The 26339-nt window shown below is 52.4% G+C and overlaps 8 protein-coding genes across 8 annotated transcripts; 5 read left to right on the top strand and 3 right to left on the bottom strand.

The window, feature by feature from the left end:
- Positions 1–1914: 1914 nt before the first annotated feature.
- On the top strand, positions 1915–5961 carry NCS57_00291500 (Calcium-transporting ATPase; the record flags this gene model as incomplete). The annotated part of the gene is made up of 3 exons (XM_053052933.1): positions 1915–1952; positions 1998–5228; positions 5277–5961. 3 exons carry the CDS (start codon positions 1915–1917, stop codon positions 5959–5961), a joined length of 3954 nt encoding a protein of 1317 aa, XP_052918179.1.
- A 740-nt stretch (positions 5962–6701) lies between these two features.
- NCS57_00291400 (uncharacterized protein) lies at positions 6702–8201 on the top strand (the record flags this gene model as incomplete). Its single annotated transcript, XM_053052932.1, has 2 exons — positions 6702–6939; positions 6985–8201. 2 exons carry the CDS (start codon positions 6702–6704, stop codon positions 8199–8201), a joined length of 1455 nt encoding a protein of 484 aa, XP_052918178.1.
- A 1015-nt stretch (positions 8202–9216) lies between these two features.
- Positions 9217–11951, bottom strand: NCS57_00291300 (Protein kinase domain-containing protein; the record flags this gene model as incomplete). Its single annotated transcript, XM_053052931.1, has 3 exons — positions 9217–10430; positions 10473–11307; positions 11352–11951. 3 exons carry the CDS (start codon positions 11949–11951, stop codon positions 9217–9219), a joined length of 2649 nt encoding a protein of 882 aa, XP_052918177.1.
- A 344-nt stretch (positions 11952–12295) lies between these two features.
- On the top strand, positions 12296–13557 carry NCS57_00291200 (Branched-chain-amino-acid aminotransferase; the record flags this gene model as incomplete). Its single annotated transcript, XM_053052930.1, has 2 exons — positions 12296–12503; positions 12545–13557. The coding sequence occupies 2 exons, from the start codon at positions 12296–12298 to the stop codon at positions 13555–13557; spliced, it is 1221 nt and encodes a 406-aa protein (XP_052918176.1).
- Positions 13558–13608: 51 nt separating this feature from the next.
- NCS57_00291100 (NADH dehydrogenase [ubiquinone] 1 beta subcomplex subunit 11, mitochondrial) lies at positions 13609–14069 on the bottom strand (the record flags this gene model as incomplete). The annotated part of the gene is made up of 2 exons (XM_053052929.1): positions 13753–14069; positions 13609–13690 (listed from the first exon to the last, which is right to left on the bottom strand). Exons 1-2 carry the CDS (start codon positions 14013–14015, stop codon positions 13609–13611), a joined length of 345 nt encoding a protein of 114 aa, XP_052918175.1. The 5' UTR covers positions 14016–14069.
- A 769-nt stretch (positions 14070–14838) lies between these two features.
- Positions 14839–18024, top strand: NCS57_00291000 (ArAE-2-N domain-containing protein; the record flags this gene model as incomplete). Its single annotated transcript, XM_053052928.1, has 6 exons — positions 14839–15720; positions 15766–16977; positions 17024–17252; positions 17297–17676; positions 17726–17943; positions 17988–18024. The coding sequence occupies 6 exons, from the start codon at positions 14839–14841 to the stop codon at positions 18022–18024; spliced, it is 2958 nt and encodes a 985-aa protein (XP_052918174.1).
- A 2311-nt stretch (positions 18025–20335) lies between these two features.
- On the bottom strand, positions 20336–24960 carry NCS57_00290900 (DNA replication ATP-dependent helicase/nuclease; the record flags this gene model as incomplete). Its single annotated transcript, XM_053052927.1, has 4 exons — positions 20336–23551; positions 23594–23677; positions 23723–24871; positions 24916–24960. The coding sequence occupies 4 exons, from the start codon at positions 24958–24960 to the stop codon at positions 20336–20338; spliced, it is 4494 nt and encodes a 1497-aa protein (XP_052918173.1).
- Positions 24961–25186: 226 nt separating this feature from the next.
- NCS57_00290800 (uncharacterized protein) lies at positions 25187–26308 on the top strand (the record flags this gene model as incomplete). Its single annotated transcript, XM_053052926.1, has 1 exon — positions 25187–26308. One exon carries the CDS (start codon positions 25187–25189, stop codon positions 26306–26308), a length of 1122 nt encoding a protein of 373 aa, XP_052918172.1.
- Between the last annotated feature and the right edge of the window lie 31 nt (positions 26309–26339).

The raw sequence follows: 26339 nt of genomic DNA, 5'->3' as shown, positions 1-26339 counted from the left end.
TCGCCACAGAGTTGGTGTACGTTTGTGGCTTGGAGCTCTACCTGTCAAGCTGAGCTGCCATCGTGATGAGCTCAATGTTGGAGGTGGCTTAGACGTAGCTTCACCTCGGCTCCTCACTTGTTGGCCACATGCTAACTAGGAGCGGTGACAACTCAGCTCGACTTGACAGGTAGTCGTCACGCGGGGATGAGGCAGCCTCACGGGATGTAGCCGAGACTCCATCGAGGCCTCGAGGCACTCCATAGTCAACTCGTCATATCGAAAACCTTTACAGCTGAGCCACCATTTGGTTGCTCGATCTGGCACACCGTTCGGGCTAGCGGTGAATAACTTGAATGTTGACCATGATACCGCTAATGACCCTTGCTGCAGAAAGATGCCTGGTAAGAAAGGGCCAACGTTGATTGGTCAGTCGACTGAGTGGTCGCGTTGCCCAGAACTTGGACAACTCTTTTTCGACGACACGTGAAGAATCATGACGATGCTTTGTCTCTGTTTGAGTAAATGCCCCGAACTTCGAAGCAACGTGTACAACATCTGGCTGCCTCTCGATACGTTCCATGAGGCTGTGCACCGCCACAGATTCTGTTGAGATCCAGGCCTCCAGCCTCAGCTGGCTGGTCGCGGAAAACAGTTGAGCCGCTGCCGTGGTGGATCGGTCTCGGCCTGCCAAGTCACGTCCAAGGGGCAATGTCTCAGTTTGTTCATGATCGACGCTGGGCATCTCCGGCAATTTGGTTCAATGCCAGCCGCGGGAGGTCCTGTTGTGGCAAGTCTGCGCGACTCAGCCTCGAGGACATTTGTCACCCCTCGCACCAGGTTGGCTCTGGTGAAACTGACTTTGTGTCGGTCGACCGAGTCGGCTGCAACAGGGGCAGACAAGATAGAGTGTGCATCCCGTGAAAGCTTGGCCTTGGCCCCGGTCGGTGGGGTACCAATATCGCCGCAGTGGATTTCGAATGGATCGTCAAGGATGAATCCTTGCTTCAACTCCTGACGGAGCTCGCATAACCAGTATCCTCGTCTCGTCAAAGCATGGCATCCCCGATAATATGTGCAGAGATGCCATTGCGAGTAAACGCGTCCCCGGACACAGTGACAAATAAGCTCATCAGCCGGCGAGTACGCAAGCCGCGGCTAGACCGGGGTGAGGGCTAGTTTGATGAGTTTGTCGAATTCCCTGGTATAGAAGCCGGGGTTGAGATTAGCTATGGAATCTCGTTCTCCGTTCTCCGTTGTCAATAGGGGTGAGCGCCTGTTAGACGTCAAGCTTATGGATTCAGTGCGTGTTCGCTCGCAGAAAGAATACGTAGAATACGTACGAATAATCCATTGACACCATCACCGATTCAATGTTCCACGACGTTGAGCGGTCTCGGCGCCAAGTCATGCCACTAACGACCAGCAAGGGGCCGCGTTTAGTGCCTTGGCTTTGCATCCAGATCTCCTGAATTGACACACAGCTTGTGCTCACCTGCTGAATGTACTCAGCCTCTGCTCTGGACTGTACTCAACGTCAAGAGGCCGCTTCGGACGGACGCACCGGTGCTTCTTCTCCATAGTTTATGCACAACTTGAGCATCCAGCGCTTATGGTCCGTAGGAACTCACTGCATCACCAATCAGCCCCGGCAAGGACTTCGGTAGCGCCTGGTCCCTGCTAGAGTAACACTTGCCCGTGCTCCCGTCTCCACCAGCCAATCAGTGGCGGAACCATTTGCACTGCCTCACTCACCTCAACCAAAACAACTTCGCACATCTCCTTCTCGTCTCGTCTCTCCTTCATCGGCCATGCACTCGAGGCCTTGATCATCAATCAACTTGAGCCGCTCCAGGCGAATTCTTTCCTTGGCTTACATCGCTTTGGCTCTACGCCTTTCCTTCATCTATACGGAATCTGCATAGCCCCGTCGCCATGGCAGATGAGTCGAATCCGCCCATGAGGCGTCGCGCGTACGTCAACAGGCCTCCCGTTGAGACTCGGCTGACCTTTAATAGCCCTACAATCACCATCGACACTACAGCTGTCAACCCTAATAACCAGGAGCGCCCCAACTCGCCCATCTCTCCAGACGACGCTGTTAGTCCCACGACGACTGATACTCGACAACTCGAATTGAATACTTCAATGTCTTTCGACAAGGATAGCCGACCAACAAGCCCTCACAATGTCTCGAGTCCCGTCACATCAAAATCTGGCGATGGTGCCGGCTTCTTGGCTGTGCCGCTGAACCATCGATCGCGACAGAATTCAGTCGACTCAGAGGACATGTCCAGATCTGTCTCGTCGCAAGGAGACACCACCGTTGTGGCGTCCAACTCGACACAGGTGGATACGCTCAAGGGATCCGAATATGATCATAAGAAGATTATCAACGATGAGACGGCCTTGAAGCCTGACGTCGGAACAGAGGCCGATTTCGAGGTGGAAAACAACCCATTTGCCTTTACACCTGGCCAGCTTAACAAAATGTTTAACCCCAAAAGTCTATCGGCCTTTTATAAGTTGGGTGGCATGGATGGCCTGGAGAAGGGTTTACGGACTGACCGCAAGGCTGGATTGAGCGTGGACGAAAAGGGTCTTGATGGCCAAGTATCGTTCGAGGACGCGACATCAAAAAAGCACATTACACACCACGCCTCTTCATCAGGAGAAGGCTTTTCAGACCGGTTACGCGTCTTCAAGGATAACCGACTTCCTGAGAAGAAGGGAAAGAGCTTGCTAGAGCTCATGTGGATCACCTATAACGACAAGGTCCTGATCCTGCTTTCCATCGCCGCGGTTATCAGTCTGGCAGTTGGCCTGTATCAGACTTTTGGTGGTGCTCATAAGCCGGGTGAGCCCAAGGTCGAATGGATCGAAGGTGTTGCGATTATCGTCGCCATCGCCATCGTTGTTATCGTTGGATCACTCAACGACTACCAAAAGGAGCGACAGTTTACAAAGTTGAACAAGAAGAAGCAGGACCGCGTCGTCAAGGTGGTTCGCTCAGGAAAGACTATTGAGCTATCGGTTTTTGATTTGTTGGTCGGCGACGTTGTTCACCTTGAGCCCGGTGACTTGGTACCGGTTGACGGAATTCTCATTGAAGGTTTCAATGTCAAGTGCGACGAGTCTCAGACCACCGGCGAGTCTGATGTTATCCGAAAGCGAGGCGCCGACGAAGTGTTTGCCGCCATCGAGAACCACGAAGACCTCAAGAAGATGGACCCTTTTATCCAGTCTGGAGCTCGCATCATGGAGGGTGTCGGTACCTTTATGACCACCTCTGTTGGTGTCTACTCATCCTACGGCAAGACGCTCATGGCTCTTAACGAGGATCCTGAGATGACCCCTCTTCAGGCGAAGCTGAATGTTATCGCCACCTACATCGCCAAGCTTGGTGGTGCTGCCGGTCTGCTTCTGTTCATCGTCTTGTTCATCCAATTCCTGGTCCGCCTGCCTAAGCAGCCTCCTTCGGTCACCCCAGCTGAAAAGGGACAACAATTCCTTAACATTTTTATTGTTGTCGTAACCATTATTGTGGTCGCTGTTCCCGAAGGTCTGCCTCTGGCTGTCACTCTGGCTCTGGCTTTTGCGACAACTCGAATGCTGCGAGATGCCAACCTGGTACGACACTTGAAGGCTTGCGAAGTCATGGGCAATGCCACGACCATCTGCTCCGACAAGACGGGAACTCTCACTCAGAATAAGATGCAGGTTGTTTCTGGAACTATCGGAACTAGCCATCGGTTTGGGGGATCTCGCCAAGGAGATTCAAGCGGTACCTCTACTCCGGTCGACCTCAGTGGCGATATATCCGCCTCCGAGTTTGCCTCTATGCTCAGCGCTCCTGTCCGGGAACTTCTCCTCAAGTCCATCTCTCTCAACTCGACTGCCTTTGAGGGCGACGTTGATGGCGAACAAACCTTTATCGGTTCCAAGACTGAAACTGCCATGCTCATCTTTGCCAGGGCTCACCTTGGCATGGGCCCTGTCAGCGAAGAGCGAGAGAATGCCAAGGTCCTTCAGCTGATTCCTTTCGACTCTGGTCGCAAGTGCATGGGTATTGTCGTTCAGCTGCCCAATGGCAGCGCCCGTCTCTACATCAAGGGTGCCTCCGAAATCATCCTGGCCAAGTGTAGCCAGATCCTCCGCGACCCTGCCGCCGATGACTCGCTCGCCCCCATGTCTCAAGATAACATCGACACCATCAACCATCTCATCGAGAGCTACGCCAAGAGGTCACTCCGAACCATTGGAATCTGCTACAAGGACTTCCCTGCATGGCCTCCTAAGAATGCTGGCCAGGTTGAAGGTAGCACCGAGGTTCCTTTCGAGAATCTCTTTTACAACATGGCCTTTATCAGTGTCGTCGGTATTCAGGATCCTCTCCGTGAAGGCGTTCCTGAAGCCGTCAAGCTCTGCCAGAAGGCTGGTGTCGTCGTCCGCATGGTTACTGGAGACAACAAGATCACTGCCGAGTCGATTGCTCGTGAGTGTGGTATCCTCCAGCCCAACAGTCTCGTCATGGAGGGCCCTGAGTTCCGAAACCTGTCCAAGTTTGAGCAGGAGCAAATCATTCCCCGACTTCACGTGCTGGCTCGATCTTCCCCTGAGGACAAGCGAATCTTGGTCAAGAGACTCAAGGACAAGAATGAAACTGTTGCTGTGACTGGTGACGGCACCAACGACGCTCCCGCTCTCAAGATGGCCGACATCGGTTTCTCCATGGGTATCGCCGGTACCGAGGTTGCCAAGGAGGCGTCGTCCATTATTCTGATGGATGACAACTTCAACAGTATCGTCAAGGCCTTGAAGTGGGGTCGTGCAGTCAACGACGCCGTCAAGAGATTCCTCCAGTTCCAGCTGACTGTCAACGTGACGGCCGTCATTCTGACATTTGTCACTGCCGTCTCTAGCGAGGAAGAGTCTTCTGTCCTGACCGCCGTGCAGCTGCTCTGGGTTAACCTGATCATGGATACTCTTGCTGCCCTCGCCCTTGCCACTGATCCTCCTCACGAGAGCGTCCTGGACCGAAAGCCAGAGCCAAAGGGATCGGGCATCATCTCGGTCACCATGTGGAAGATGATTCTCGGACAATCCATCTACCAGCTTGCCATCACGTTCCTTCTCTACTATGGAGGCCCCAAGGGTGTCTTGCCAACAAAGAACATTCCCAGCAAAGATGAAATCGCGACGCTTGTGTTTAACACGTTTGTGTGGATGCAAATCTTTAACCAGTGGAAGTAAGTATTCTCTCTCCTCTTTACACAGTGACCATCTAACGTCTGTAGCAACCGTCGCCTGGATAACAGGTTCAACATCTTTGAAGGACTCACCAAGAATTGGTTCTTTATCGGCATCAGTGCCATTATGTGTGGTGGTCAAGTTCTCATCATCTTTGTCGGCGGCCACGCATTCCAGATTGCAGAGGAGGGACAGTCCAGCACCCTTTGGGGCATTGCTATTGTCCTTGGCTTTATCTCGATTCCTTTCGGTATCGTGATCCGCCTGGTTCCCGACAGCTTCCTGCTTGCTCTGATTCCCGAGTTTCTTAAGAAGCGGGCCAACAATGTGCCTGGTCTCACCATCTCGGACGAGGAGATGAACATGTATCCCGAGCCGCTGGCGGATGTTCGAGATGAGCTCAACTTTCTCCGAAGAATGAAGGGAGGACGTCTCAACAACCTCAAGTTTGCTATCGCACACCCCAAGGAGGCGGTTGAGATGGTTCGGTCTAGAAGCCCATCTCATTCGCGATCCAACTCTCTCAACGCACCGCAGACACCAACTCAAGACAACCCATTCGAGGGATCGCCGATTGCGACGCCCAGCTCTGGCAAGAGGCCACGATCTACACGATCACGATCCAACAGTGCGCTTGGAGCACCTACGGTGATGGCAGGTATTGTTGCAGCGGGAGTAGCAGCGGGCTGGCAGCCAATGGCTCGATCAGATGAGGAAAGCGACCAAAAGTAGTGTAATAGACGGGTATTGTTATAGTATTGTTTAGGATAGATAATAATGTGAGCAATCGGACAGGACAGGACTCCTATGATGGATGTGGTGTGAGGTTGACTAGGTTGCTACTAGACCGCGTTGAGCGAATGTGTGCATCTGGTGTTTTTGGCATGGGGCAGTGTAGCCAACCAATCAGCCAACTGATGACAGCCATGTTGACAGAGGTGATGAATCAATGTGACTGTGATGGAGAAGGTCAAGAACTAACAATGCAAAAAGAGGCAGGCAAACAAACAAACAATGGAGGTTGAGTCTATGTGTGCATGTCTGACGCAATTGCGACCAGTGACAGCCAGATGAGCACAGTAGGTGGCCGGGTATATGAAATGAATTTGGGTTGAGTTCCAGTGCTTGCCAGTGCTAGGCAGAGGCTTACTTTGCCCTTGGCTAGGCCCCTTGGTTTTCGTTTTCTCCCCTTGTCTCATCTCTACTTCTCTCTCCCTCTCTCTTCTTCTACCATCCCGTCCACGCCGTCACGAGATTTGTTTCCCAGCGACTGATAGAAGCGCTGCGTGACCTGACGGTATTTCCGACTTCCGGTCCGCATTTTACCTGTATCCTCTCAACCTTACATAACACTCGCACAAGCATCGGCAGATAACACTCGCTGAACCCTGTTTCTGTTCTGTTTCTTCTTGCACGGACACTGCAGTTTCGCTTCAACACATTCACTTCTCACATCGCTCTTCTCACCCACCATGAACACCAAACGAGGTGCTGCCAAAGGCGTCTCGCTCTCAAAGCGAAAGGCTCAACCCAACGCTTTTGACAAGCTTGGCGATAACCCGACCGAGGATGAGATCAAGAACGCCGCCGCCAACGTCGCCCTCGCTGAGCTGGAGGAACGTGTCGCTGACGTGCGAGACTCTTGGGAGACTGATTCTCTATTCGAGGATGTCTTTGAAGAGTTGACTACCGATTCCCCTTCAACCGACGGTAAGATTACTCCTTCTCTCAACAACCTCCCTCACTGACCATCAGACCCTCAAGTGTGCACACCCGAGGAGGCTAGCAGACTTCGTCGGGAGCTCCGAGAGTATGGCCCCGCCGTCTTCTGCCAGCGCACCGTCGACGCTGGTCGCTACACGGCCAGGAAGCTCCTCAGCGCCTTTGGCATCCGCGCTCCTGCTTTCCTCGAAGGCGAGCCTGACGATGCCTACTTTAGCCTGCTGTCGCTCGCCATCACACGCGAGCTGTCCAAGCGCGCCAAGCTCACCCGCTACAACACGGTCGAGGACGCCGTCGAGCTCATCAACAAGAGCTCCAACATTGTCCTCATCACCGGCGCCGGCATCTCCACCTCGCTGGGCATCCCCGACTTTCGTTCCAAGGGAACCGGTCTCTACTCCAAGCTGGAGCATCTCGGCCTCAACGATCCCCAAGAGGTCTTTGACATTTCCGTCTTTCGCCAAGACCCCACCATCTTCTACTCGGTCGCCAAGGACATCCTCCCCAGCACTGACCGATACACCCCGACTCACAAGTTCATCGCCATGCTCAACGAGCGCGGCAAGCTCCTGACAAACTACTCTCAAAACATTGACAACCTCGAGGTCAAGGCCGGCGTCCCCAAGGACAAGCTCATCCAGTGCCACGGCTCCTTCGGAACCGCCAGCTGCGTCCAGTGCGGCTACCAGTGCCAGGGCGAGACCATCTTCCCCGACATCAAGGCTGACAAGATCCCCCGGTGCCCACGCTGCATTCAGACCCTGCGCGCTACTGGCGGCGCTCCGAAGCGCAAGCGTTCTGCTGGCGCCGACAAGAAGCGTCGCAGATGGAGCGCCGACGAGAGCTCAGACGAGTCCGAGTACGACATACCCTCAGCCGGCGTCATGAAGCCAGACATTACCTTTTTCGGTGAAGCCCTCCCTGACGAGTTTTCCCGACGGCTCACCGAAAACGACCGCGACAAGGTCGACCTCGTCATCGTCATCGGCACCTCTCTCAAGGTGACGCCCGTGTCTGAGATTGTGAGCTGGCTCCCCGCCCACATTCCCCAGATCTACGTGTCCCGCCAGGCCGTCTCGCACATCAACTTTGACATTGACCTCCTCGGTGACTGCGACGTCGTCGTCGCCGAGCTGTGCCGCCGCCTCGACTGGCCCTTCAAGCACGAGATGATCCCCAAGGGGCAAAAGGTTGACGTGCGCACCGAGCCGGGCTTCAAGAGCCGCCACTTCTTTGAAGAGCGAAAGTAATGATGCATGAAGGCGTGGGAGGCGTTGTGATTTACTGCTTAATGGAAATGGGTATGGAATGGTATGGAATGGAATGGATACATGTAGAGGCTGCTAATAATGTCGGCATCGTCCACATTGCCGTATAGGTTGTTTATTAAAAAATTGCGTCCTTAATCTCAGATACTCTCTCGGCTTTCTCTGACCCATCTGAAGCCTTCTCGGTCCGGTGGCGATAACAATCCGCTTGCCCGCGCCGTGTGTCACATAGTGTGATCATGCCATTTGTTCAAACCCCGCCACGCTATCAAAAGCAATACCCAACAGAGATAAACGCGTTTTAACCTTGGCTTGTTGATGCAAACATTGGTCATGTCCCAATCACGCCAACCACGACTACATCTTGATGGTCGCAGCCCGATGCCGTAGCGCTCACTATGAATGTGACCACCTCTACCTCTACTATTCATTCAACTAGATTGTACGGCCCAAGAGATCGGTCGAACCCTTCCACAACTCGTACACCAACAGAGACATGGAAGCCGGCAACCTCAGGCCTGGCTCGAAGCTGTTCTAGCGATGTGCTAATGGGACAGGAGGTAAAAAGATAACTAGGACCAGGACGAGGAACTGGATGGGCTTGGGTATATAGATACAGACGAGCTTAGTTTACATGAATCAATCTAACTCATTCTCAACGTAAGGAATGATTCTGAGCAGCGGGCCTTCCTCGGGGTCACGGTGGTACCCAGAAAGGGCAATCTTCTTCTCGCCAGCCCCAGTGTTTGTTCAGTCGAGCGGAGGTAGTAGGCGAACGCTAAATACTCTCGAGAGTGAATCGTCAACTCCTCTTGACCGTTCTTCTCAAGTTGTTTTCCATGAGGGGACCCTTGTGTGGCGGTAGTCTTTGTCCCTGGTTGTTTATGATCATATTCATTCAAATCGAGAGCTGCAAGCTGAAAAATGAAACAAAGGGATGCTGGTATCCATGTCAATCAAACGCTGACCCCAAGTCTATTCAAATCTATCGACTACGCTAAATTAAACTCTCATACTTGTCCAATCCCGACTTTTGCCCTGTCTGGCCCGACCCCATGCTTTGACTCGAGGGGGCACTCCAGGTCTGTGGAGAGAGCGCGGGCGCAGCATTCCCAGGAGGTGGAGGAAGAGTGAAGGATGGACTGCGGGAGGGCTGCATGGGCGTCATTGAGTTTAATGCCATCGAGTTCATGGGTGCCGACAGGGTGTTCTTGGCAGCAGACCAGTTCACGGCTCCGGTAGTAGGCTGTATGGGCTGTGTGGGCTGTGTTGGCTGCGTAAAGGTTGACGGCGGCGGAGTAAACGTTGATTGTGGAGGTGCCGAAAATGTCGACTGTGGAGGAGGAGAAAAGGTCGATGGCTGAGGCTGCAGAGGCTGGCTATACTGCGTCGACGACGGTGTCATTGCCTCGAAGCGACCAAGGTCTGGAGTCACTGTCCGGAAAGACTTTTGCGGAGGTTTTGTCGGGTTGTTTGTTGGTGGAGGCGTCGACCAGGAAAATGTTGGCGGTTGAGGGGTGCTGGGCTTCTTCTCTTCAGGGGCACTGGTGGTGGATGGACGTCCCTTGACGAGAGCCTCAAAGTCATTCTCAGACGTGGGCTCAAAGGTTGTGCCTGTGACACCACCAAAGGCCATGAAATCTTCGCTGGGCGTCGTGGTTGTTCCGCCCAGTTCTTGCAGCTTGCGTGTCTGCTCATCCTCGACTTGCCGTGACAGACTCTTAATGAGCTCCATGAACGACTGGAATTGCTTCAGGTTCAGAAGAGGCCCAAGACTCATGCTCCAGAGGATCGGCAAAAGGTCCATGGCGACAAAGTCGGCGTCAGCAACGCCTCCAACAATCCGGAGCACGTCCAAGGCTGCCACCATGACTGCCGGCTCTTTTGTCTTGATAGCCTTGATCAGGGGCACAATCTTTTCCTGCATTGTGTACTTGTCGAGGGCACTGGACGATGAAGTCTTGCTCACCCCATTGAGACCGTCATCTTCACCGTTTGCGCCACCACAGAGAATGACAAATGCTCGAAGACCTCGGACCTTGATGGCGAGACTGTTTGTCTTGCTAAAGACAGTTGCTATCACGGGAAAGAGTTCGTTCTTAATGGTGCTGAAATCGAGAACTGGCAAGACAACCGGTAGGCTTCGCAGGGCCGCGTCGACAATCGAATGAGTCGGGCATTCAATGGCCGCCAAGATGACAGGGAGCATATCTAAATTGTCAGCTGGTTCAGATGAGTAGGCAGGTTACTCACCATCTTTAAACTCTTTTCCGGAGCAGTTGCTGGAGATGGAGGAAATGTTTTCGAGGACAACCATTAGTCCTGCATCTCTGGCTGGGTCCTTTTCTTGCTGCTTGGCGTTGATGACGAAGATATCCCTCAGCGATGGCCGGACCTTTTCTCCAAAAGCACGTCTAGCAGACGGAAGCAAGTCTAGGATTTTGAACACGTTTTGAAGGATGAGTGAGAGAAGCTCCCGGTCCTTGAGTTCCTCAATCAAGGCCGGAAGAATCTTCTTTTCCATGACCGACTTGGGAAACGAGGGCAGGACCTTGTTGAGACCCCGCATGAACTGAGCCTTTTCGTTGGCAGTCTTGGCGGGGAACGAATCAAGGAAACGGATTGTAGAGACAAGGACATTGTCGAAATACTCGCTCTGCTGGAATTCTCGTGCAGTCATTCTCTGAGCGGGCCGTCTCGTGATGAGTCGAGGAAGGACATCGTGAGAGAGTTCTCGGGGGAGGGGCCGAGATGAGAGGTAGTTGTTTGTGACGGACGGGACACTCGAAGACGACGAAAACAGTCGCTTGTATGTGGACAAGCTGCCGTGGCATTCGAGGGGAGAAGCATGAGGAGAGTTGTAGAGGGCGACCGACAAGAGTCCAAGAGAAAACATGTCAGCTGAAGAGTTGAGGTTGCTGTCGACGACGAAATCGGGCGAGGTATAGTCGAGGTTGAGCTGGACGGCCTTCGGTAATCGGGGATCCATGTTCAAGACCTCGTACAGACTAATTCCTTGGATCGATGTCGGCTTGTCGGAGCCATCAGGGGGGCTGCAAAAAGCGAGGCCGCTTATCTTCCAGTCAGACTGCGATTGTTAGTCAAGTCACCAAAGGCTGGGTATCTACATACTTTGGCGTTGATAAGGACGGCATCCGGTGTGAGGTTGCCGTGGACGAGGCCGGCATTTTCGTGCAGAAACTCCAGTGCCTTGCTGATTTGGAGGAGTCCTTTTTGAATCTCCAACTCGTCAATCTCGAGCTCCCTCCGTCGCTTTACTCCATCCGAGTCCTCAGTCACAAATCGACTTGATCTTCCACCAGGTCCAACTCGTTCTTGCTCGTCCTTTTCGTGTAGCACGCTCGACAATGATGCTGTCACGGCTTCGGTGACAAATTGCAAGCCACCTCCTCTTGTGTCTTCGACAGGCTCCACCAACTCCAAGATACTGGGATGTCTGAGCTTGGCCAGACTCGACGCCTCTTTTCGCAACCGCTCGACAACCTCCTCTACCGTCTTTTTGAATGAGGCCGCTCCGGAGCGACCCAACGAGCTGCCATGGCTGTCTAGGGACTTTTTGTCAAAGACAAAGACGCTGTACGACTTGCCGGTCGACTTTTTCTTTGCATCGTAAATCTTCCAGGGACCAGCCGTCGAAGTCGGATTCGAAGAGATGGTGTAGTTTCCGGTGATGTTCGTGGCCGAGATGGACTTGAACGCCGAGGAGAACATGTTGTTGTCGTTGCGATGCGATGCGTCGCGACCTATGCATGACGTGAGGACAAGTATCGAAGGGACCTACCATGCCCGATAAACGATAAGCCTGATGAGGTAAGGCGCTTCCTAGGGCGCGTTCAGGTCCCACCCACGTTTCCTTCCTGCGGCTGCGGCTGCGGCTATCTAGGAACCTGGGGATACCTGGCTGGCGGCCCAACGCGGCTGCAAACGCCTGGAGACGGCGTCCCTAGAAGTACCCTATCGCGAAGGGCAATTTGCAATCCTCCGATACACCTCCGATCTAGGTACTTAATTATCGGTCGAGCCCCAGCTCTTTGCTCATCACCACCACCGCAACCATGAGCTTGAGACCACTTCTTCGCTCCACTCTGAGGAGCTCATTGCCTCGCTCTAGCTTGCGATGCGCTCGCTTTAGCATCAAGGCAGAGGCTGCCTCTACCGCAAAGCCCTTGGGTCTTGATCCTTCGCGACTCTCCGTCACCAAGACCTCCCACCCCAAGAGTCTGAGCAAGCCTGAGACTCTTGTCTTTGGCCGGGAGTTTACTGGTAAGTCCCTCCTACTTTTTCAAGACCAAGCTGACCATCAGACCACATGCTCGCGATCGAATGGACTCAAGAAGATGGATGGTTGGACCCCAAAATCACTCCCTACCAGAACCTCTCCCTCGACCCTGCGACTTGCGTCTTCCACTATGCCTTTGAATGCTTCGAGGGCATGAAGGCCTACAAGGACAAGAATGGCAAGGTCCGATTGTTCCGACCCGACAAGAACATGGCCCGATTGAACAAGTCGGCCGCTCGTATTGCGCTCCCCACCTTTGAGCCCAAGAGCTTCATTGAGCTCATCTCGAAGTTTGCTCAGCTCGACTCTCGCTTCATTCCTGATAAGCGAGGTTACTCTCTCTACCTCCGACCTACAATGATTGGAACCCAAAAAACACTTGGAGTCGGTGCCCCTGGCTCCGCTCTTCTGTATGTGATTGCATCGCCTGTTGGCCCTTACTATCCTACTGGCTTCAAGGCTGTGTCACTAGAGGCCACCGACTACGCTGTTCGAGCTTGGCCCGGTGGTGTCGGTGACAAGAAGCTTGGTGCCAACTATGCGCCATGCATTCTGCCCCAGCTTCAAGCTGCTAGCCGTGGTTTCCAGCAAAATCTTTGGCTCTTTGGCGAAGAGGAATACGTCACCGAGGTCGGCACCATGAACATGTTTGTCGCTCTTAAGAACAAGGAGACTGGTCAAAAGGAGCTTGTGACAGCTCCCCTCGACGGTACCATCCTTGAGGGTGTCACTCGAGACTCTGTGCTCGCGCTTGCGCGTGAACGTCTGGTTCCTGAGGGCTGGAAGGTTAGCGAGCGCAAGTACACAATGAAGGAGCTCGCCGAGGCTTCCAAGGAGGGCCGATTGCTCGAGGCGTTTGGCGCTGGCACTGCTGCCATTGTCAGCCCCGTGCGATCCATCTCCTGGAAGGGCGAGCTGGTCAACTGCGGACTTTCCGAGACTGAGGAATCTGGTGAGATTGCCCTCAAGATGAAGGAGTGGATTGAGGGAATTCAGTACGGTGACGAGGAGCACGAATGGAGCTATGTTGTAGCGTAGATAATGCGTTGAATTGTTGTTGCGGTTGAATCCGCGCACCGTAATGTACATCTAGTCCTTCTTGGCTGGGTCGGGCAGGATACCCTCCTGCTCTAATCTCCTCCGTGCCTCCTCGAGTGCCCAGGTAGAAACGCTGTCCATCATCAATCGTCAGTATTCCCGGCGTACAGCAATTGGCCGTGGCAAATCACTCACGTCGTGTCGGGTTTGAAGGCGAGGGCGACGCCTGTAGCGACGAGGCTTCCGAGGAAAATGTACATGGGCCACTCCCAGCCCTCGGGCTCAGCCTTCTCGCCGGGCTTGACACCCCAGAGCCATCCGGTGGGAGGTTCGAATTGGTGCTCGCCACCACCTCCTCGTCGTCGGGCGGTAACGGAGAAGCCCCGGGAGGGCTGTCGGGGGTATCGAACGGCGCGGGCTGCGCGGAGGGGCGCGACGGCGGCGCGGATGATTGCCATTGTATCGTCGAGGGTCAATCGGCGATGGACGGCGGGGTTGTGATCAATGTTGAAGGATGGAGATGGTTGAATTGAGGTTGCCGGTAGATCGGGAGCTAGTCACGTGGTTGCCAAGAGTACGTACCGGTACCTGCCGCGACGGTTTGAAGACGGGATGGATTCCCACTGCAGGACCCCAAGGTCACCAACCACGTCTAGTTCATTCATCATCAATTGTCCGTTTAGAATTCGATTATTTGCATGTTATTGCACTTCTTCATGATTACATTTGGCATCTGGTTACGGAGCAAGCGTTCGTCATTATTGGAGGAAGGCATCAGTTGTCTACTATACACTACAACTATCACATCAATTGTATCAATTCTAACCATCTCCCATCTACCCATCAATCATCAGCATTCATCAATCAATCACTAAATCCCATCTTGTCGTGTAATCCCAATGCTCCATTCCTGCTCTGCGGCTTGGCAGTGCACGTCCTTTGCGCCCAAGGTGGGCCACACATGTCACATCATTCAAATGCCTAAGAATGATCCTGCTTGACATCTCGCAGTTTGCTCATTGTTTTCTTCGTCTACATGCTAACAAGCAGTCGACATCAAATCGCGACCGATGGAAAGGACAGCAGCAGGCCAGCTGGGGAATCGACTAGGCAATCGACAACGGATTCAAGACGAGACGTCAATAGCCTCGATTATCAAGCCAACATCCACGACAATCAATACATTGACAATACGCCATCTAGGTATCGGCAACAATACTGGAGTGTCAACAGAACCTCCATCAATAGCGTCGCAGTCATTTACGAGACAAGCTAAACACCATGACGGAGTATTCCGACGCCAATCTAGACCCAAGTGGGGTCTGTCTCCGACCTTCGTTTGACTCCAGACGAAGTTCAGTCGTCAGCATCATGCAGATTGATCAAATCATTTCCGATGACCGAATTAACATGGAGACGTATGGCGTCTCCGAGATGCGAGATGGCTTCTTTGATGCCCTTTTCTTGACACCGGAGCCTCTGACGCCGGAAGAAATTGAGGACAAAGCAATCTTACCCAAGGAATTCGAAAAGAGTCACCCTTTATCGCCCAAAGCCTTTTTTCCTCGACAACTCCATGAGCTTCGATCTGTGGTTCGAAAGGTCACAACTACGAGATCCGGAATCAGGCTACTCAAATCTTTTCTCGCTTTCTTTCTGGCTTATATCCTATGTCTGGTGCCCACAGTGTCTAACTGGCTTGGCCGATATGACTACATCATGGCTATATCCGTCATCCTCAATCATCCAGCACGCACATTTGGATCTCAAGTGGACGGTGCTATTTTAACCATTGTTGGGACGGCTTGTGGGCTGGCATGGGGCATCATTGGTCTTTTGCTGTCCACTTCAACTCTTGCTGCTAAAGTTGGATATGGTGGCATTTTGACTCTGTTTCTTGCCCTTTTCATGGCGAGCATTGCGTACATCCGTACATTTTTTATTCGCTTCTATCAAGCTGTCCTTTGCGCTGGAATAGCTGTTACCTTTACGACTCTCGCCGAGACTAGCAGTCTAGATATCAAGTGGCCCAAGTTCCGAAGCTATGCCATTCCCTGGCTTTTGGGACAAGCAATCGCCATGGCTGTTAACTGCCTCATATTCCCTGACGCTGGGAATCGTCCTTTGGCCGCTGCTCTTGACAAGTCGTTCAGGACGATGCAGGTATGCTTGCATATCTCAGACCTCGTATCCAAGCTAACAGTTCAGGAATCCCTCATCATTCCACGTCCGAGAAACACAAGACTCAGGCGAAGACTAGCCAAAACCTTCATGGACATGTCTCTTGCGTATCGAGACATGAGGATCGACATAACCATTACACGATTCCGTCCAGTGGACGTACGAGAGTTGCGGAACTTGGTGCAGGGCGTTGTACGAGCCCTTCTTTCCATGGACACGGATACAGACTTATTTGAGGACTGGACGACTCCCGAGATTATTGTCGGCGGCCCCGATTCAGACGACGAGTCGATTGACGCGGGTCGAAAGGTTGCCCGAACTCTCTCTGCTCCTACACGAGAAGTCCTCGCCTGCATGTCAGAGAGCATGCAAAGATCTCATGCAGCTTTGATGGATCTGTCTGGATGGAGAAAGCATTTTGGTCCACCTCAAGACGCCTCCTCAGACCTCATACCGGTTCAGGCGCGATTCAACAACGCTCTCGTAGCTTTCGACGCGGCCGAGTCAAGCCTCCTCGCTAGCGACACCACCGAGTCATACGATAGTCAAGCAGTAGAGCTTTTCGTCTTTGCGAGACACGTCCGTGAAGCGGCAGCAACCATTGTCAATCTCATGAACAAGGTTCATGAGATGCACCTCCACTCCAACCGCAAGAGACTCAACCTCCCAACATATCCCCCTTGGAAGGCCATATACAGAACGAATGCCCAGGTTCGACATGATCGCGGCGGTGTCACTGCCGGTATGTACCAGGCAACGTTTGCAGAGATTGCGCAACTTCTCGAGTCTGCTAAGGTGGGTAAGGAGCATCGTCAGAGTTATGAAGCGGTTACCGGACCAGAGGAACCCAGCATTCGGGGACAGCCAGCGTCGAGGAGAGACAAACTTGGATACAGAATTTGGACAGTCCTGCATCGCCTTCAAGGGTTCGAGAGCAGATATGCGCTCAAGGTGGCCATTCTCACTTCGGCATTGGCCCTTCCTGCGTGGTTGAGCAACGGATCATGGTGGAATCGATACGAAGCTTGGTGGGCTGTGTGCATGGGTTGGATCATGATTCACCCCCGCGTTGGAGGAAACGTTCAGGACCTTTTCACTCGTGCCTTTGCCGCAATTCTCGGAGCAGCGTGGAGTGGTGCGGCCCATGCAGCCGGCAACGGGAATCCATATGTGGTAGCAGTGTTTGCTGCTATATACATGATTCCCATGATGTATCGCTTCACTCAGAGTTCCCATCCGGTATGCCGATACACCTTGCTTTGATTGACCTGACTAACAATGACAGCGATCCGGTCTTGTCGGATGTCTCTCGTTTACGGTCATTTCTCTCAGCTTGCGAGACCATCCAGGCGTATCATCAGCAGCACTCCAAGGAGTACACAAAGGTCTGGTATTTTTTGTCGGAACAACCACTCCTATTGTGGTCAATTGGTTCCTTTGGCCATTCGTGGCTCGACATGAACTCCGATCTGCTCTCTCGTCAATGCTCTTCTTCATGAGCGTCATGTACCGAAGTAAGTGTGCATATTCTCCTCATACCAACTCTGCTAATTGTCAGATGTCGTGGCGAATTACGTCTACTTTGATGAGGGCAAAGACCCAACTCCGGAGGTTATCACACGATCTGAAATGCTCGAGAGTCGAATGCGCGAGGGCTTTGTGAGGATCCGGCAACTCCTCGTCATGACCCGTCATGAACTCCGCCTGCGTGCCCCCTTCGATCCGATCCCGTATTCGTGTCTGGCTGCGTCTTGTGAGCGCTTCTTTGAGTATCTCATTGCTGTTCGTCAGTCAGCTCTATTCTACAACCCAAACTATATCCGAGACAACCCCGTGGCCGCCGAAAAGCTCCTCAGTTACCGACGAGACGCCGTTGCTGCCATCCTCGGCAACCTGTACATTCTCGCTGGTGCTCTGAAATCACAACGCAAAGTTCCTGTAAGTTAGCGTCCCTGCAGTCAGCAAATCTCAGCTCATGTTGCCACAGCGTTATCTCCCCAGTGCTGCGGCTGCTAGAAAGAAGCTCCTCCACAAAAGCGCCGAGGTTGCACGAGAAATGGCCGAGAGTCCCGAGTATCGCGAGCTTGAACGGCAGAAGACGTGGAGTGATATTTACAGCTACTCGTACAACGAGAGTCTGACAGGCTGCGTTGCTCAGCTGGAGGAGCTCGAAAGGTTTACCAAGCTCATTGTCGGAGAGAAAAAGTACGTCGATGTTCTTGTTGATTGATTCATGCTAACAACAGTAGCTTTGAAAGCACGTGGAGCGCTGAACTTGTTGAATAATGGGTAGTTGATGTGAAGACTTGTAAACCTGATGGGCTCCTGTACATTACGAGTAAAATCGATTTACGTCTTAGACATATATGCTCAAGTATTTACTAATAATAATCCCAATACCTATCAAAACCTCTTCACATCTTAGACAAATATGCTCTCCCCTTGGATTGGTGCCTAATGTTACGGGTTTTGATGCTGAATCTCAGAGGTATACCTCGCGGAGCGAGACGTGGGCCATTGGAGTTGCTTGACATGGAATAAAGACTTGTGTATCAAGTAGATAGGTATGCATATGGTTCTTTAAGATAGGTACCCATGTGTTTGTCTGCAGTCCTGCCTATAGCCAAGTGACAGACAGACTTATTCCACGTCGGTGTTAGGCAGCTGGCGGCCAGCTGTTTGGATTTTGGCATTGAATTCCGTTGGGCGGCGTGAATCATACTTCGATCACTAGATAAAACAATAATCTCTTCTCTTCCTTCCAGCTATTCCTTTCTTTTCCATACCAACTAACCCCCAGCCGCAACCGCAACCGCAACCACATCCCTTCACTCCAGCATGGAGACTTTCGACTATGTCGCACGGAGGTATCTTGTCCACCAAGGCGTTTTGCTTAGGGCTGTGGAGGAGGGCGATAGACCTGTCATCATGGCCTTGATACAGCGAATCCAAACTATCTGTGATGAGACGATCACACTTCTTTCAGACAAAAAGGAAGAGCTCGTTCGAGAACAGAAAGAGTTGCTCCAAGAAACACAGATCAAACTGAACGCCGAACTTGAGAAAACGACCGCCACTCAGCAGAAACTCCTGGGTGACCAACAGGATCTCGAAGCGCGTGAAGAGAGTCTCAGGGAGGCCCAAGCAAAGCTCAACCAAGACCTGGACCAGATCAAGAACGACCGAGCGAAAATCACCGAAGACCAGGCGAAGATTGCCCAAGTCCGGACGAGAGTTATCGAAGATCAAGCCAAGGTCATCAAGGATAGAGCGGAAATCACCAGTCAGCAGGCGACACTACGAGAGAAGGAAAAGAAGTTTCTCGAGACTCAGGAGAAGGCAAAGGAGAACCATGCCAACTTCAAACGCCAGGTCGAGCAGCAGGCCAACGAGAAGTGTGAGAAGCTACTTGACGAAAAAGAAAAGCTTATGAAGGAGCAGAATCGACAAACAATCCAGGACAAGAAGGAAAAGGTCGACGCGCAATACGAGAAACGGTCCACCAACAGAATCACCAAGAAAGAAGCAGACCTGGACACCAAGTACGCTCGACGCAGTGAGGAGTTGAACAAGGAGAAGCAAGACACCATTGCCACACAAGATACTTTGAAAAAGTCTATCGAAGCGATCAAGTTCCTCGATGATTCCCTCAATACTCTATCACCGCAACGGCTGGGGCAGTCCGAGGTTGTTGGGACCCTACTCCGTCGACAGAGCCAGGAGGACGATTTAACCAGGGCATTGCATCACACTCACGACACCGCAGCAGACAACTACTCTCAGCTTGACTCTGTCACCAAGTCTCTTGAGGAAGAGCGGGGACGACACGAAGAGACCCGTGCAGCTTTGACATCGGCAGACAACACCCTCACGGAACTCAGAGGTCGCATCGCTGGTCTGGAGGGTGAGAAAGCCACGCTTGAGGCTCGCCTACGAACGACAGAGGAGCAGCTCCAGCAGCAGGCCAAAACTCTTGAGGAGAAGAGCAAGGAGCATGAGAACGACAAAGAATCCCTTAGAGTCTTGAGATCCGCTCAACGTCAGGACGCGAGGCGTAAGCGCGCCAGAAGAGAGGCTGATAAAGGCCCAACGTTTTGGTACCGGACGATGAAAGACGCCACCGAGGCGCTCGACTTATTCTTCGTCGCGAGATTCTGTTCCATGAATTCGAATGAGTTGGTCCCCCGTCTTTGGGACGTTCTAGACGACGGATCGCTGTACAAGCGTCTCCTCGGATTTCACAACAACGCTCAGCCATCCAACTGGAGATGCCTCAGAACGCTTGTGGCCAAAGGGTCGTTCGTGGCAAAGCCTCTGCCTGAGACCGGCTGCCCTCATCACCCTTCTGAGGAGAAGTGTCTGCAAGTCCGCATTGTGGAGGAAGAAGGGGGCAGAGCCATGGACTTTGATAGTAGTTAGAATTGTCATTAGCAAAGACTCGAAGTTCAACCATTCAGCTAGATATGCTACTAACACATGGATTAGGAAGTAATTGTTCTTTTAGTTGATTGATTCATGTTAACAGCAGTAGTTTTCAAAGGACCTGGAACGCCGACCTTGTCGAAACCTAATCCAATGTTTGATGCTTGCTCATCGCCTAACTATATGCGCCGTTGGTCATTTCATTCAAGATGTCCCTCGTAATCAGTTTCCCCTTTAATAACGCCTTATCGCTGATCCTGGCCTTTCTGGGTGATGGCCTCCGATTCTCCTTGCCCTTTCTGGGCGTCTTCTTTTGTGGGCTGTGTGTCGTGAGTTGTGTGCCCATGTCCTCAAAATAGTGGTTCTCGAGTCCGTCAGGGGGCATGTCATAAATCCAGTTTCGATCCTCCATCAGCGAGATGAATCTGCTGAGCATATTCTCGCTGCCGCTGCCTTTGAGCGTCGTCTTGCTTCCAATCACGAGGAGCTTCGTCTTTGCGCGGGTAAAGGCAACGTTGATTCTCCTCCAATCCTTCAACAGGTCGCCAATGTTGCAGGCCTCGTTGCTTCGCACCAGACTCAAAACGATCACCTCCTTGTCTCGTCCCTGGAAGCGGTCTGTCGTGTGCATCTCGACTCCGGCATACCCTTTGAGCTTTTCTTTGAGCAGGAATAGCTGCGCTCGGTAATGTGTCATGACACCGATCTCGGACTCCGGAACTCCTACTGTCAAAAGACTGTCGACCAGTTGAGAAACGATGCGGACCTCAGCCGAGTTGACAATACGGTTGCCTTGAGCCTCCTCGCGGACCTGTGGCAAAATAGTGTCGGTGTTGATGAATCGCACGCGAGCTTCGCTCTCGAGGAGGTCATATAGCCAGCATCGGCCTGGTGCAGCGCAAAACGATCGAGGAGTGGCGGCGTGAAAGGTTGATGCATCATAGTGTCGCTGCTTGAGAGCGTCCATTCTGGGAATGTCGAGCTTTCTTTTGCGAAGCTTCTCCGTGCCACATCGGAGCTTGCCATTGTAGATAAGAGTGTTGCTGAGAGTCATAATATCCTCGCACATGCGGTATTGGTGTTCCAGGTTGACAACCGACTGCGGATGGGTGTCTGAGAGAAGCTTGAACAGACTGACATCGAGACCTCCTTCGCGCGCTTCTTCGTTTCTCACAACTGGAGGAAGCTGGTTGTGATCGCCCACGAGGACAAATGTGCGAGCCATCCGGATAGGCCCAGCACAAATTGGCAGGGTGATTTGAGATGCCTCGTCCACGATGCAGTAGTCAAAAGTACGCTCGTGAAAGATGGGATGGTTGATACCAAGACACGTCGTCCCGACAATTGGTGTACCGTGCCAGGCATCCTTGATTTCGTCAAACGTCTTCATAGGCTGCCCTGCAAGGATGGCAAACTCTTGGACTTCGGGATGCACCTTGGCAGGGGCTCCGAGGCGGAGGATAGGTATCTTGTCTCCTTTGAGCTTGAGCAGGATATTGTCGACAGCCGTGTGAGTGTGCGAAGTGAGGAGGACACTCTTCCCCTGAGACGTCAGAGCGCGGATGATGTGGGCAATGGTTGTTGTCTTGCCAGTTCCCGGCATTCCCAGAACGAGAGCATAGTCTTGAGCGCTCATGACCTTTTCGATGGCCCGGTGCTGGTCAACGTTGAGGCTGTCTCGGTCTGATATGGTATACTGTGTTGGAACACTCTTGAATCGTGGGGCTTGGAGGTCAACAATAAGTCGTCGGATCTGTCTCGACCCAAAGACATCGTCGGCCATCATCTGAACCAGGTTATTCCGGACAGTCGCCATTCCGTTGCTAAACTCATCTTGGTCCAGTCGGTATCGGATTGGCGGCTCCTTGATCTTGCCATGAGTCTCATCCTGGGTAGCTCCCTCGTGGGCAACCTCCATGATGCTAGCAAAGGTCTGGTTATCGTTCTCATCGAAACCTGGTTGTCGAATTCGTGCATTGTGTAGCCTTCGATCAACCGCCACGCTGATTCTTCGTCTCTTGACTGCCGTGACGTAGCCAATGGCCAGCGCAAAGTGTCCCTCTTCGTCAGAAACCACAATTGGCTCTCCAACCGTCAGCTCCGATTCGAGGAATGAGAAACCTGCGGGGTGGTTCTGCTTCACAAAAGTGTAGTGGAAGCGGTTAATCTTTGGGTTGTCTGTATCAACAGACGCTGAGCCCTCTTCAATAATGACATCGCCAAAGCACCGCGACTTCTTTTCTCGCTCAGCGCTTGTCATTGTCCAGAGTTCTCGTTTTGTTTTCTGGCCCTCCTTTTCCTCCTTGGTGAGAAGATTCTCCCACTTGACAAAGAATTCCTTGTGGTCTGGAGTGAGGTGCTTGACTAGTTCATCAAACTTTTCATTCATCCCACTTGACTCCCCATCGCCGTCGTCTGCTAGTCGGTGATAGATGAAACACGATGTCTTGGCGTAGCACTTTCCACACATGTGCTTGCTCTTGAGCATCGGGGGTAATTGAACGCTTCTCTCTCGGACGTAGCATGCTAGCTGGTTGCGTTGCATAATCATGTGTCGAAGTTCATGTCGGATAGCAGGGATGCGCATCGTTTTCGACGTCTCCATGTAGTAAAGAATACCGTAGGCGATCTCAATGTCGTACCGGTCTGATAGTAAAAGTGTATAAAGGGCAGTCTGTGCCATGTGGTTGCTGTTTGCGTGTTTGCCAGTTTTGACTTCAAATGGGACGGTCAAAGTCTTGAAATCTTTGCCGTCTTGCATTGCAACTTCGACTGTCGCGTCAATATTGCCTTTGAGTCCGTACATTGGTGACCAGACGTGCTCTTCGACATCCAGCAACTTGGTGACAGCCATGTTGGCCTTTTTTCCGTTTCGATCCTCGATGACAGCATCCTCTGTTGGCTGGGAGGAGACAAAAGCACCAGCCCAATAACTAAGCTCGTTCATCTTTGACTGAAGATGCTCTCTGGCTGATGCCAGACCAACCTTGATGGTATAGAGGTCCTCGACATGCTTGTCCGTGATTCGATCAATAACCGAGCACAAGAATGGGAGATCCCATCTGTTGGCCAAGAGTGCCTCTTGAAATATCTCGTGAAGCATGGTTCCATAGATAAGTGGCGGCGTTGGGGGACTTGTGGCTTTGACTCGGTCTTGAAGCACAGCACGACGCATGCAACCAAAAGAGTCAGCCACCACGGTTGCCGATATAAGCTGATCGGGGTGTAGAATAAGGAGGTTATGGGCATCATCAATGATGCATTGCCCTCTTGGTGTAAAGTTGCCAATAACGTGGACGTAAGCCTGTGGATGAGCTGGCGTGTCATACCACGAACCCCTGAGATGGAGAGTCCTCATCTCTTTGGAGTTGTCTGCTTGGATAAGAAGGATCTAAAAGGTCAGCTACATCCCACAATTCAAGACAAAACTCACCTTTTCCGGTCGGGCATGCCCTTCCATGTATTCTCCTTCCAACACATTCGTCACCAGGTATCGCTGAATTGTCTTTTTCCGTCTCTACAGTTCTTAGCATGTGCGGTCCTCCTAGGTTCTTCGACGTACGTCCGGGCAGTTAACTGCTTGGGTTGCTGCGAGTTCCACGGCCTCAAAGTCAAAGTCGCCGCCAAAGGGGTCACCAAACTCGTCATCTGGGTCGGGGTCCACCGGGGTAATGGTTTGGGCCTGTTCCACAGAGGTAAGGAGGTCTTCAGCGTCGTCAAAGATGTCATCGTCCAAGTCATCAAACTCGTCAAGCTTGTCTGGGGTGTCTGGGGTGTCTGCCGGTTTTTCTGCCTCCGGTTCGTCCAGTTTCCTCTCCAATGGTTGGGCTGGGAGCTCAGGCTCTTCCTTGTGATCCAGTTGGGTCGCGTTGATGCTCGCTTCGAGCTGCATTATGGTATCGTCGTCAAAATCGTCAAAATCATCATCGCCGTAATCAGAAGCCGGTGACTTAGGTCGCGGAGAGCCAGTGCTAGTGGCACATATCCGCCTCTTTTTGGGAGAAGGAGACTGATCGTTCCCGTTGATGCTACTAGTCACCGTATCGAGCAGAGCAGTCACCAAGGAAGACTTGGCCTCCATCTCTTTCTCACTGTTGAGACTTCCTGATGTCGATCTCTCCACTCTTCTCCTTTTTGGCCAGTTTAGGCCACAACTTATTGCTCGTCGGAGGTTGGCTTCGTTCGGTTTTGGTCTTGGCGATGAAGAAACCATCAACTGTGCTAATGTGGGATTGGTGAGTCCAGGGGCGTTCTCGGAGTTTAAAGAGTATCGGTCCCAAAGCTCAAGCGTCGGATCTGCGTGCGGTGACTTCAAGGCTTGTGCCAACTTCTTGACGTTGACGGAAGGGGTCTTTTCAGGGGCGGGCGACGAGACTGGAGATGAACTTCTAGCACGTTTTCGTCCCTTCCTAGACATCATGGGAGACAAGGCGGAAAGGTAGAGATTATCCGGCCTGCTATCCCAGAGCAGTCGGTCGTTTGGCGAAGTGTTGTTCTCATCTTCGGTACCTGTAGGTCCAAGCAGATCTCTCCAGGTCAGGTGAGTTGCAGGTGTTTCTTGCACTTGGGGTGCAGATTCCTTGGTTCCCTCGTCGTCGGGTTTGGGATGATATTGAAACTTGTTGAGCTTGTTCTTGGTAACCTCGGATACTGGTGCTCGTGGCTTTGGTGTCTGAACAGGGTTGCTTCTCGATCGTTGCCATGGCGAGCGCTGTAGACAGTTAGTGGAGCACGGAAACGCACTCATCATCATACCTTAATCCGGCCGACTTGATCAGAATACGACTTTTGCAGAGGCATGACTGCAAAACTTGAACATCCCAGCAATTGAGGTGGGATGTCAAAGGGAGACGCGCTATGTTTAATGGTTGAAGCGCGTCGCGATACGCGCCTGCTTTGATGCCAGGTCACGTGCCTTATCGATAAAGCTGCAGGTCCATCCCCCACCTGCGTCACCATTCATCGAGTCGTCATCCGATATCCGGTTCAACTTCACGTTTCAATTGAATTCGTCAATTGAGCAACCATGAATGCCCCCAGTGGCCCGACCCGCGAGGCTTACAAGCACTCGATGGAGGAATGGCGCCAGCAAGCTCTAGCTCAGCGCGACCAGTACCAACCGAGGGTGCAAGACCAGATCAACCGACTGTTCCATGAATACTCCCCTCCCTTCTACGTCTCGCTCATCGGGTACAAGCGCGATTGGAACCTCCTCGTCGCGACCTCTAGAGTTTCCGGATTTGCGTCGACTCTCGGGCGAGAGCTCGAGGACCAAGAGGTTAAAGCAATCGCCGAGTACACCCTCAACAACATCCACAACAATGCCGCCGCCAAGTACATCACCGTCGGACTCGCCGCATACATGACCTACCGAGGCCGCCACACCTGGCAATTCCCATTTTACAAGCCCAAGCTAGGCGGTCGATTCAACCCCAACGAGGCGACGAGCATCTTTACCAACAAAAAGATCCGCGGTCGATACCCACGATTCACATGGCACACACTGCGATTTACAGCATATGCCGCCGTCACGATGCTCATGGTTGAGCCCGTCTTCCGCACTGTCAACTTTATCCGAGTCGAGAGCGCCATGGCGCAGGATTCAAGGCTAGAGCAGTTCACCAAGGATGCAAGCAAGCGAGTCGAGCAGGTCATGGCCAATCCTACTTCGGCAAGGGTGCCTTTCAAGAACAATACACCAAAGGAAGAGGGTTCGTGGGGCAACGAAGATACCGATCGCTCAGACCAGCCTCGCTACAACATTCCCTGGAACAGAACACAAGTCCCTACACAGCAGACACAGGAGAGCCAGTCTGATGATCATGATTGGGATGTCCTCGATGATGATGATGCCTCGCCCGTTGCCTCCTCCGCTCGAAATCAGCCCGTCAGCTCCGTCTCTGGGTCAGCATGGGATCGCATTCGACAGCAGTCTCAGCAGCCTCAGACTCAACAGGAACCTCGTGGCTGGGCACCAAAATCAGAGCCGCAGAGTTGGGGAAGCTCTACAAATTCTAGTGACAGCTACTCGTTCAGCAGTTCGGACGAGGAAAAGTCCCTGGCTAAAGAACAAGCCCAACAAGAGTTTGACAAGCTTGTCGAGAGGGAGAGAAGAGGCGTCGATGAAGATAAGTGGGGACGTAGGTAACGATTTGTATTGTACTTGCTATTGTATATTA

The sequence above is a fragment of the Fusarium keratoplasticum genome, chromosome 2 (assembly GCF_025433545.1).
Source record: "Fusarium keratoplasticum isolate Fu6.1 chromosome 2, whole genome shotgun sequence".
Taxonomy (NCBI): domain Eukaryota; kingdom Fungi; phylum Ascomycota; class Sordariomycetes; order Hypocreales; family Nectriaceae; genus Fusarium; species Fusarium keratoplasticum.
The sequence above is the reverse complement of the archived record's forward strand: the minus strand, read 5'-3'. Positions and strand labels throughout refer to the sequence as shown.